This window comes from Colobus angolensis, unplaced genomic scaffold, assembly GCF_000951035.1.
Source record: "Colobus angolensis palliatus isolate OR3802 unplaced genomic scaffold, Cang.pa_1.0 Scaffold304, whole genome shotgun sequence".
NCBI classification, from domain to species: domain Eukaryota; kingdom Metazoa; phylum Chordata; class Mammalia; order Primates; family Cercopithecidae; genus Colobus; species Colobus angolensis.
In genome coordinates, this window is record NW_012116311.1 from 942,824 (window position 1) to 954,543 (window position 11,720).

Below are 11,720 nucleotides of genomic sequence, written 5' to 3' on the forward strand. Positions count from 1 at the left end.
CTAATTTGCTGTGTATCCAACTAAAACCAGTAATACTTCATTCGAGTCTCATACTTAAAACTTAAATGCAAGCTATACCTGAGGGGCCTGATAAATTCTCCTTGTTAGTGCAGTTTTAGCACATCAACCTCATAAATACTTGGACTCTTTTCTTATTCCTTCCCAGTATCTGCTGGGCAATCAAGGTTGAATGAATTTTTACTTAAATATGTCAAAAGAGGTAAATGAATATAATTTTTCTTATATACACAGGCATTTTGTATTTGAATTGAGTTTTAAAAGCACCATCCTTTTTGCATGTTTGTGGAAAGTTAGGTACATTTGCATTGTTTTCTATTTTTAAAAATGTTACGTGTCCTATAAATGTTACTTAGGAATTGACCATCCTTTATAGCCAGAGCAATTGTACTTTGATCTCAGAGATCCTGACAACATATAAGAACATCTTGTTCTTGCCAGCTTTACTTTGAAATTCAGACCTACTCTACTATTCACAGCTGGATATACTGATAGCTTATGATTAGTATATATTTTTTAATATTTTCTATCACATGAATGAAATTGCTAAGTCCTGGTGCTATGGAGAAAACAACATCTGTGAATTGAATTGACTCTATATCATAGCCTTTAGTCATCCTTAACTTTTTTTTTTTTTTCCTTGAGACAGTGTCTCACTATCTTGCTGAGGCTGGACTCAAACTCCTGGGCTCAAGCAATTGTCCCACCTCAGCTTTCTGAGTAGTTGGGATTAAAGGAGCACACGACTGCACCAGGCTTGTCCTTAACATTTTGGAATGTCTTTTTCTTTATACTGTTTCCCTGGTTAGGGCATCCAACAGATTGTTATATATATGAAATTTAAACTTTTCTTACATGTTGATATAGACACTTTAGATTTATACCTTTAAATTATTGAATGCCCATCATCATAGGTCGTTGGGAATGGATTGTTACTCTGCTATTCGAATTATTTTTCTTCCTTCTACACTCAAAATAGGCCTGAAACTTTTCGTTGTTCATGTCAGTATTTCCTTTAGAATTTTCTCAGCCTAAAATTCTAATGCATTTAGAATCATTATGTGATAGTGTATAAATAGTACATGCTAAACTTCTCTTTGTTCTACTGTGTAGGTATTTCAGGTGCTGAATGAAAAGAAACAGATATATGCTATAAAATATGTGAACTTAGAAGAAGCAGATAACCAAACTCTTGATAGTTACCGGAACGAAATCGCTTATTTGAATAAACTACAACAACACAGTGATAAGATCATCCGACTTTATGATTAGTAAGAATCCTTTTTAAATTTAAAAAGAAAACTTTTTGCCATAGTTCTTCAGGTAAATCTTTAGTAAACTTTGATATAACCTAGCCATTTATTGTTTTGTTGTTTTTATTTGTTTAATTGCAGTGAAATCACGGACCAGTACATCTACATGGTAATGGAGTGTGGAAATATTGATCTTAATAGTTGGCTTAAAAAGAAAAAATCCATTGATCCATGGGAACGCAAGAGTTACTGGAAAAATATGTTAGAGGCAGTTCACACAATCCATCAACATGGTATTTAGTGGTTTTTTTATATTTGTAAGGTTAAAATATTTGTTAATAGTATCATCTTAGAGAAATATACCTATAATTTTAAGACATTGGTTGTTGGTATCTTTAACTAGATGAACTAAATAATTAGAAGTTTATTTAAAGATAAAGGAACAAAACCATTTCTTAAAACACTGTTAACCCAAAGGATATAAGACATGAACTCAAGTTCCCACATCTGTAATACAAAATGTATTTTTCTCAGTATTAACATAGTCTGTCATCCTTATCTCCAAATACTTGGATTATAGCAGGTCTAAGACTTTGGGGTTCAGACATCCTAAAAAATATGAGATATTTACTTTACTCATTCTCCTAATCATTTTGTGTTGTATGCCCTATGTGAGAGTTGTTTTTTTTGTTTGTTTTTTACTGTTAGACCTACCTTCTGGGTTGGTTTTTACTTGTCCTTGGTTCTTTTTAGGGTTTTTCTCTGCCTTTACCTTATCCTATATATTTTTTTGTTCTTAATACTGTTATCTTAGTTAATTGTAATTTATCTCCTCCTTATATCCATCTTTCTATAAGTTAAAAGATAATTCACCAGTGATCAAGATCAGGGCTACAGGGGTAGAGATGTCAGGAGCATTAGGGTCTTACTGTCTGGCAGTATAATTGATGATGCTCTCTAGTGGGCAGTGAATCACAGTGGTTAAGAGGATAGATTCTGAAGCCAGACTGTCTGGCCTCAACTCATGGCACTGTCACTTAGGCCATGTGACCTTGTACAAGTTACTTAAACTCTCATTGCCTTAGCTTCCTTGCCTTACAATGGGGATGATGATAATACTTCATCATTGTTGTGAAGATTAAATGATTCAGTACTGTATAAACAACGAACTTAGAACAGTGTCTGGCACATATCAAGTGCTATGTAAATGTTTGCAGAATATATAAAAAAATTAATATCGAATTGGATTCACTAATTGAAGGAATAAATACAGCTTGACCTGTAGACTGAATTTTTTGGTCCTTAGGATGTTTTGCATTGTTTAATATTATAGTGGATTTTTATTTTAAAGGCATTGTTCACAGTGATCTTAAACCAGCTAACTTTCTGATAGTTGATGGAATGCTAAAGCTAATCGATTTTGGGATCGCAAACCAAATGCAACCAGATACAACAAGTATTATTAAAGATTCTCAGGTAAGACTTTTAATGTTGGTTATCTCACAGTAGAGTTCTTTTTTCACCTGTGAAGTATTATATTGCAAATGAGTATTATATTTTTAATCATCTCTAAAGGATTTGAAGTCTTTTAATAAGAATGGGTTTAAAAATATAAACCATGATCATTATAATTTAGAAAGTCAAGATCAAATGGTAATATCCCCAGCAATTTTGAATGGTTTTACTATAGCTGAAGTAGAGAAACAGTAATATCTTCCTTGGAAATCACTTGGTCATGATAAAAAAAATTGACCTGAAAATTTGGCTCAGAGTTTCCTTGTAGCAAAGAGAGAGTTGCAGTTGTATGTTTTTCATTGTCTGTGAGGTAAGATTATTTTTACTCTTCTAGAGAAGCAGACCTTTTCCTATGACTGAAATTGGAAAAAAAAATTCTTAAATGGGCCTTCATATTGTAAATGCTATAAGTATTATAAGCAACATTTTTATAATAGATATTGCAACAGCAAACTTAATGAAGTTGTTCTATAAAAACTAAAGCAATGGCACCAAAGTATATCTAAAAGATATTCTTGCTTGGAGCCAAGATGATATGTTCTGTGTTTACAGATTTTTGATGTGAGTTCACCTTAATCCCAGGAATAAAATAGACTCTGTTAGGAGGAATAGATGGACAACATGCCCTATTTGAGAGTCATGTCTCTTTATATCAAAAGTATGGCAGAACAATGAGTTGTAAATCAGCTTGACAGTATCTTCCATGTCAAGGCCCTAAAGTAGATATATTCTGTGTTTACAGCAAACCATTTATTTTAGAAGAAAATGAGGCTGTTGTAAGGTTGGCATATCGTGCTTAGAAACTGAGAGGACTACTGTGGGACAAAGCTAGATGGTCATTTTGTTTATATATTGGTTGGTTTATTTAAAAAAATATGTATTTTTAAAGTTGAATATGTTACAACACAGAAACGAATGGTACGTCCCTCAATGGCCTCAATGTTTATGGCCATTAATAGGATTTTAGCCTGGACAGTTTTTAGGGCAGACTTTACTAGTTGCCCACTATAATCACAGAAAAAGCACAGCATTCTGAAAGGAGTCCCTTTGCTGATTATGAACCCAACTCATTTTGCTGCAGTTCGGAAGAATTTTGATATGTATATCTTAACATTGTCAGCAGTTATTTGAAGTTTGCAAGGATATCGTTGAAATCTATAATTACCCAAGTTTCCAAGGATCTGGCATTTGTATTTTAAGAATCTAAAGCACAAAAACATTGATTTGTGTTTTCTCTGACTTGGCATGTAGGTTGGCACAGTTAATTATATGCCACCAGAAGCAATCAAAGATATGTCTTCCTCCAGAGAGAATGGGAGGTCTAAGTCAAAGGTACTGAAAAGATTATTTACATCGCAATTATCTGGCAACAGTAGGGAATGCACTGTTTTCTGAATAAACTTACCAGATAACAATTTCTTTAAGTTCTAAAACTTTTTTTAGGCCATTACAGAGACATTGCTGGTTTTTTTCGTTTCCAATTCTTATTATTTTTCATCACTTATTCGTTTGTGAATTCTGCATTTCCAAGAACAGCTGGAGAATGTAATTGTTTTCTGGCCTGCCACTGGCCACCTTTCCACTGACTTTATCTCACTACCTCGATGAGTTTGTGTTAGCCTCTTGGGTGCCCTTTGTCAGGGGCTCCTTTTGCCTACTGTGATGCCTTGGGCTCCCAGGCTAACCCTTCTTTCTCTACATCAGTGTAACCAAGTGGGTGCAAGCACACATTGTCCCAGGGACCTGCATTCATTCAAGCCATAGATCTGCCTCTCTAAATTGTGCCTATAGACAGTGCCTATTATAAAATAAATTGAGGATTAATTGGGAAGGAATATATAAAGTACTTCGTACATTTATCCAGCTCAGAATCATTTCTTGATAAATTTGTTTTTTTGTTTTGTTTTGTTTTGTTTTACTGAATTATATTTTCCTCCTTAGAAAATCTGGCTTTTAAGTGTTTTTCAACTAACTGGCATAAACTTTTGCAAAATGTTTTCATAAAATTCTTTTTATATTTGTTTAGCCTCCACTCTTCTTCTAAAACTTAAATTTCTTGTGTTTTTATTAGACTTTCTGTGGTTTTGTTCATCTTAAACAAGCAATTCCTGACTTCATTTATCAATTCTATTTTCATTTGCTTTACAACTTCAGTACTTACGATAACCAGGAACTTTTCTCTATGATTAACCATATTTATGGTTTATCATTTAATGCCCGTGACAATGTACTTTTATAATGTCTATACCAGAGGTGAGGTAACAGACACATAGCATTACCTGTTAGTAACACATCTTCAAGATATGTTAAAGGTAATATTAATTTCATATAACTAGTTATTTACGTGAAATAGCTGAAATGATTGGAATTGTGTAACTGGCTTAGATATAACTGATCTATTCAAAAGAATTGCTAACTGAATTAGTTTTTTACTTTGAAGATGTTTTAAAGATTGTAAATACTTGGGGATTTTGGACACACAAGCTCAGCATAGTTCTATAATATATGTGTTTGGGTTTAAAGTTGTATTATTTATTATTTCCAATGGTCTTGTCTGAAGAGTTGCATGATTTAAACAACCTTTAAAACTGTATACATACTTTGAACTTATATAAAAATTTATAATCCAATAATTCTGGGGAAAACAAGTAAATTTAAAACTTAGTCACATTTTTTAGTTTATATTTTCACAAGTTGGAAATAATTTAATATTTTGTCTTAATTGAAATATTTTAGTTACGAGGTTATAGAAAGATTTAAAGTAAAGCTCATATCTTCTGATGGAATAACCAACTGAAATGAAAACTAGAAAAAGATGTTTTGTCATGTTACCATAATGTAGTACACATTCATTGAGATTTAATTATGATTTTAAATATATATATTTAATAGATATGTTTTTACATTTTACATGAAAATAACAGCAACTTTTTTGTGTTTGTTTGTTTGTTTCTTAGATAAGCCCCAAAAGTGATGTTTGGTCCTTAGGATGTATTTTGTACTATATGACTTATGGGAAAACACCATTTCAGCATATAATTAATCAGATTTCTAAGTTGCATGCCATAATTGATCCTAATCATGAAATTGAATTTCCTGATATTCCAGAGAAAGATCTTCAGGATGTGTTAAAGGTAATATTAATATCATGTAACTAATTATTTACTTAAATGCTGAAATAATTGGAATTGTGTAACTGGCTTAGATATAACTGTTCTATTCAAAAGAATTGCTAACTGAATTAGTTTTTTACTTTGAAGATGTTTTAAAGCTTGTAAATACTTGGGGATTTTGCAAAAGTGCCTTGGGAGAAATAATCTTATCATTACTTGAGTGGGATATATAAAAAGCAACTTTTATAATGTAATGTAATCTGGAAAAATACTTTATCAATATCATATATGAAAACCTGCTTTGTTTCTCTTTAAAATATCTTTGTTTTAATAGTGTTGTTTAAAAAGGGACCCAAAACAGAGGATATCCATTCCTGAGCTCCTGGCTCATCCATACGTTCAAATTCAAACTCATCCAGGTACTACTTTAAAAATTTGTCTGTTACTAGATCGGTAATATAAACAGTCTTTTACCTATTAATATAACAAAGACAGAATCTAAATTGGCTACCCTTTGTCAGCTTGCCTTTTTCCTTAAGGAAGTTCCATTATTATAAATAGTGAAGTAAATAAACTTTTTTTTCTTTACTTGTGGTATTTATTTTTACTTATTCCAGATAAGGGGTTAAAATCAGTGATAAATTACAAGAATATCACTTGTGCTGTTAAACTAAATGTGTATTTATAATGGACTTATATTTTTCTTATTGGTACTAGTGTATTATTGATTTATTTTATAGGTAACCAAATGGCCAAGGGAACCACTGAAGAAATGAAATATGTTCTGGGCCAACTTGTTGGTCTGAATTCTCCTAACTCCATTTTGAAAGCTGCTAAAGTAAGTATGTCTATTCTTTACATTAATTTTAACTGTTTTATGTAGTGAATTCGACACTTAAGGGAACAGGTAGTCTGAAGAAAAGTTGGTCCAATCATCAGATCAGTTATGAAACATGTTTCTACATTTAGATACTTAACATGTACCTTTTGACAAATACAGATTTACTTGATTTATATTCTTCTGCATATAGTACAGTTCAAAGTAGATCATCACATAAGGTGCATTCAGAAGATTGCTGTCAGGTATCAACTGGAATACATTTAATATAGTAATATAATGTGTCTTTTAACTCAGCACCATTATTAACACAGCTTTTGAATTTATTCCTTTTAGCCAGTTTTTTCCTTAGAGACATTACATCTAATGGCTTTTTTGAAGCTGTATACAGCAGTCAACACAATTCTCAAAGCACAAGTCTCAAGCTGTTTAGCCTCCCAATATCCATTTATATCTATACCGTGATTTTTCAAGCACCTAGTTATTGTTAGAACCCCATGAATGCTTATTGACCAACTGGTTTAGCCAACAAGCAGTTACTAATTATATATTTCAGTTACACAATTATCATAAAATTATGGGAACTTAAACTATCAATACTCGTAGCTCTTTGGATACATATAAAGTCCATCTAAGTTGCCAAGAACTTGAGTACATTTCTGAAGGAATTTACTATACATTCACTATATTTGCATTTATATGATATGAGGTAATTGTTTTCTTAAATTTTCTCAAATGCTAATGGCTAAATCAATGGATTTAGTAATTAAAAATGGACCGAATATGTTTTGTAATTGCTCTGTATTTTGTATCTCCATGTTTTAAATTTATACTAATATATTGTTCAAAGCCTCTTATAGCTATAATTGAAGTGGATTAGTTACTTTTATCACTGAGGTTGTATGTTCCTTGAGGGCAAAGATGTCTGCCATCTTCATAAGTTAAATGTTAGCTGAGTCTTAAATAATTTTTAAATACATGGATTTTAATATATATCTAATTATTGTATTTATATAATAATTTGTAATGTCTTCTATTTATTAGTTAAAATATCATCTGTATAAAGTTTCCTAATAAATACATTTTGTATAGGAATTTACCTAAGACTGGCTTTATTTAAGAAAAAATAAAGAGATAAGGCCTTGAAGGCTCATATGTATGTTTATTAGTAGCTCTGTTATATTTCTCTCATAGAAAGATTGAGTTACATCTCATGATAGGTAATGCTTAAGACCAAGCTTGGTGTTTAAAATTCTTTATTATCTCTATTAGCTTATAAAATAATTTCCCAACTGTAAGAGCAAGAGAGAAATAAATGTATTATATTTAGAATACATCAAAATACATCTAATGTGACAGTACATTGAACTAAAAAATTACCAAACAGATTTGTGTTTTTAATTTCAGACTTTATATGAACACTATAGTGGTGGTGAAAGTCATAATTCTTCATCATCCAAGACTTTTGGAAAAAAAAGGGAAAATAAATGATTTGCAGTTACTCGTAAATTGTCACATACCACCTATAAAATATATTGGACTGTAATACTCTTGACTCCCTGTGGAAATCTACATTTGAAGACAACATCACTCTTAAGTGTTATCAGCAAAAAAAATTTAGTAGATTATCTTTAAAAGAAAACTGTAAAAATAGCAACCACTTATGGCACTGTATATATTGTAGACTTGTTTTCTCTGTTTTATGCTCTTGTGTAATCTATTTGACATCATTTCACTCTTGAAATAGTGGGTGGATAGCAAGTATATTCTAAAAAACTTTGTAAATAAAGTTTTGTGGCATAAAATGACACTAACATTTCAAAGTTGTAAGATTGTTTTCTTTAAGCAAATGTATTGTTGGCATGGCAGCAAAATTCTTAATCAGGAAAAAGTAGATTAGGGAAGATGTGAGACTAGAGCTTAGTAAATGAACTCAGAAAAGCAAATCCTGAAGTGTTTGAATTCCAAAATAGACTTCCTAATTATTTCTGGCACTGATAACAGCAGTCTATAATTTTAGGAATGAACTTGGCTCTTTCAGATATTCTTCATAACATCTGCTATTTTTGGTATTTAGAATATCATGCTGGATTCTGTGTTGTAAGCTGTATAGGGCATGCCCTCACTGTATGACTTGCTAGGTAATGGATAATTATAAATGTGGCCCCAGAGTCTCTTGACTGATTCTAATAGCTTAAAGTATCCTCACATAGCATCCTTTTCTCAATTTAAAAAAAAAAGATTTTAAGAGACTTTATTTTTTATAGCAGTTTTAAGTTCACCTCAAAATTGAGCAGAATGTATAGAGAGTTCCCAGGTATCCTCTCCCCACCCAACCTCCACACATGTGATACCCTCCCTTGCTATCAGCATCCACCATATCAGCATTCCGCACCACAGTGGTACATTTATCACTGTCTGTAAACCTACCTTAACATATTATCACCCAAAGTCTATAGTTTATATTGGGGTTCACTCTTGATATTGTATATTCTTTGAATTTTGACAAATATATAATGACATTTATCTACCATTGTAACATCATACAGAATACTTTCACTGTCTTGAAAATCCTCTGTTCTTTGTCCCTTCATCCTTCCCTCTCCCCTAATGCCTGGGAACCACTGATCTTTTTACGATCTCTATGGTTTTTGCTTTTCCAGAATGTGACTATCACATAAGTGGAATCATACAGTCTATAGCCTCTTCAGATTGGCTTTTTTCACTTAGTAACATGTCTTTTTATGGCTTGCTAGCTTATATCTTTTTAGCACTGGTTAATATTCTATTGTCCGGATGTTCCACAGCTTATCTCTTTATCTGCTCAAAGATACCATGATTGCTTCCAAATTTGGGGAATTGTGAATAAAGTTGCTATGTGAAAGTTTTTGTCTGGACCTAATTTTTTAGCTCTTTTGGCTAAATACTCCTTTGGGACCAAGGAGTTTGATTGCTAAATTCTATGTTAAGAGTGTTTAGCCGGGCGTGGTGGCTCAAGCCTGTAATCCCAGCACTTTGGGAGGCCGAGACGGGCGGATCACGAGGTCAGGAGATCGAGACCATACTGGCTAACACGGTGAAACCCCGTCTCTACTAAAAAAAAAATACAAAAAACTAGCTGGGCGAGGTGGCGGGCGCCTGTAGTCCCGGCTACTCGGGAGGCTGAGGCAGGAGAATGGCGTGAACCCGGGAGGCGGAGCTTGCAGTGAGCCGAGATCCTGCCACTGCACTCCAGCCTGGGAGACAGAGCAAGACTCCGTCTCAAAAAAAAAAAAAAAGAGTGTTTAGTTGTGTAAGAAAGCTCCAAACTGTCTTCCAAAGTGGCTGTACTGTTTTGCATTTTCACCAGCAGTGCTTGACAGTTCCTGTGGCTCCATATCCTTTCCAGCATTTGATGTCTGTGTTTTGGATATGGGGCATTCTAATGGGTTGGTAGGGATATCTCATTTTAATTTGCATCTCCCTAATGACATGATGTTGAGCATCTCTTTATATGTTCATTTGCTATCTGTATATCTTCTTTTGCCCATTTTTAAATTGGTTTATTTTCTTATTAAGGTTCAAGAGTTATGTGTATTTTGAATAACAGTCCTTTATCAGATGTCTTTTGGACATATTTTCTCCCACTTGTGGCATTTCTTCTAATTCTCTTCTTTCCCAAATTTGCAACTGTGGTTATTAGTTTTCACGGTTACTGGTTTTAAGTTAATGTAGTGTAATAGAGAAGTAGTAGGCTTAAACAGGAATTCTGCAAACCACACTCATAGAGAAAACATGGTAAAAATTCACCCTGGAAGTCAGGCATTTGTCTACATGTGTTCATTGAGAATACTGTTTATTTTTTTCTTCTTAGAATTATTTTGAAATTTATTGTCTATATAACAATTTTTTTTTAATACTTGTCATGTTTAGAGTTAGAAATTTTATTATGGGGAAAAGCATCATTTTGTCTTTTGCTTCAGTGGGTTCTTGATGAAAGTGTCTTGTTTGTTACAATTACTAACCTATAATCAGAATCAGTTAATGTTTTGAAAAAACATTTTTAGGAAAGTATTGGCTATATTTTGCCCTTTGAGCTTTCATATCAATTTTATCAGTTCATTAAATTCCACACACAACATAATCACAACATGATTATGTTGTGTGTGGAATATTATCTTTCTCTTTGTGCTAGTCATGTTACTTGGGGAAAAAAAAGCAAGCATATGAGGTTTCCTATAATGGCATCTTCCAAAGATGGATTTCCAAATGCGGAGAAGATTTTTGCTTGCTTATACCAGATCCCAGAGGCTTACCTAGGGCTAGAGTATTCCAAATTCAAAGCTTGAGGTTCTCAGAACCACCCAGGTGATACAAAATCACGTTAAAATCCACTTAAAAAAAAAAGAAAAGAAAAGTTAAGCGCGCGCGTGCGTGTGCGTGCACACACACACACACAAATCCACTTGCTTTATTTCTAGAGGACGCTTGTCCAGGGAGGTCAGCCCTTCTGGTTCCAACTTAAAGCGAACGTCAGGTGTATCTTTCCTTAGGAAGTTCCTGGATTTTGAGTCTTGTTTATCATACTCTACCAGGTTGCCAAACCTATACCTCAGTTTCACAGATGTTTCTTTTAAAGACAAAGGCTCAGTTGTGCTTACCTCTCTGGGTTCTCGTCTTCATTAATATTTGGATTCCATAATTTCTCACTAATTTGAAAAACTAAAATTCATGCCAATTTATATTCCCACTATCAGAATTAAGAACTCTTTGGTCTGCAACATCTTTTATACTTAATATTGTCAGAATTTAAAGGTTTTTGCTATCATAGGTGTAAAATAGTACTTTTGCAATGTCTTTAATTTTTTGTTTAGTAATGAGGTTGGGCATTTTGTCATATGTTTATTGACCATTCTTTTTTTTTTTTTTTTTGCTATCACTGAAAAGCCAGGTCCTTACTCTCTGGTATTTATGTGTTTCATGTCATATTTATTTTTGGATTAC

The 11,720-nt window shown here is 32.9% G+C and overlaps 1 protein-coding gene across 2 annotated transcripts in view; it reads left to right on the forward strand.

The window, feature by feature from the left end:
- TTK (TTK protein kinase) overlaps positions 1-8,556 on the forward strand; it is a 40,036-nt gene extending 31,480 nt beyond the window's left edge. For both annotated transcript variants that reach the window (XM_011950277.1, XM_011950276.1), the window contains exons 15-22: positions 1,132-1,289; positions 1,413-1,564; positions 2,623-2,747; positions 4,038-4,118; positions 5,744-5,920; positions 6,234-6,318; positions 6,640-6,737; positions 8,145-8,556. In XM_011950277.1, the coding sequence (XP_011805667.1) occupies positions 1,132-1,289; positions 1,413-1,564; positions 2,623-2,747; positions 4,038-4,118; positions 5,744-5,920; positions 6,234-6,318; positions 6,640-6,737; positions 8,145-8,228 (960 nt within the window). In that variant the 3' untranslated portion in view covers positions 8,229-8,556. The remainder of the gene's footprint in view (positions 1-1,131; positions 1,290-1,412; positions 1,565-2,622; positions 2,748-4,037; positions 4,119-5,743; positions 5,921-6,233; positions 6,319-6,639; positions 6,738-8,144) is intronic.
- Positions 8,557-11,720: the final 3,164 nt, after the last annotated feature.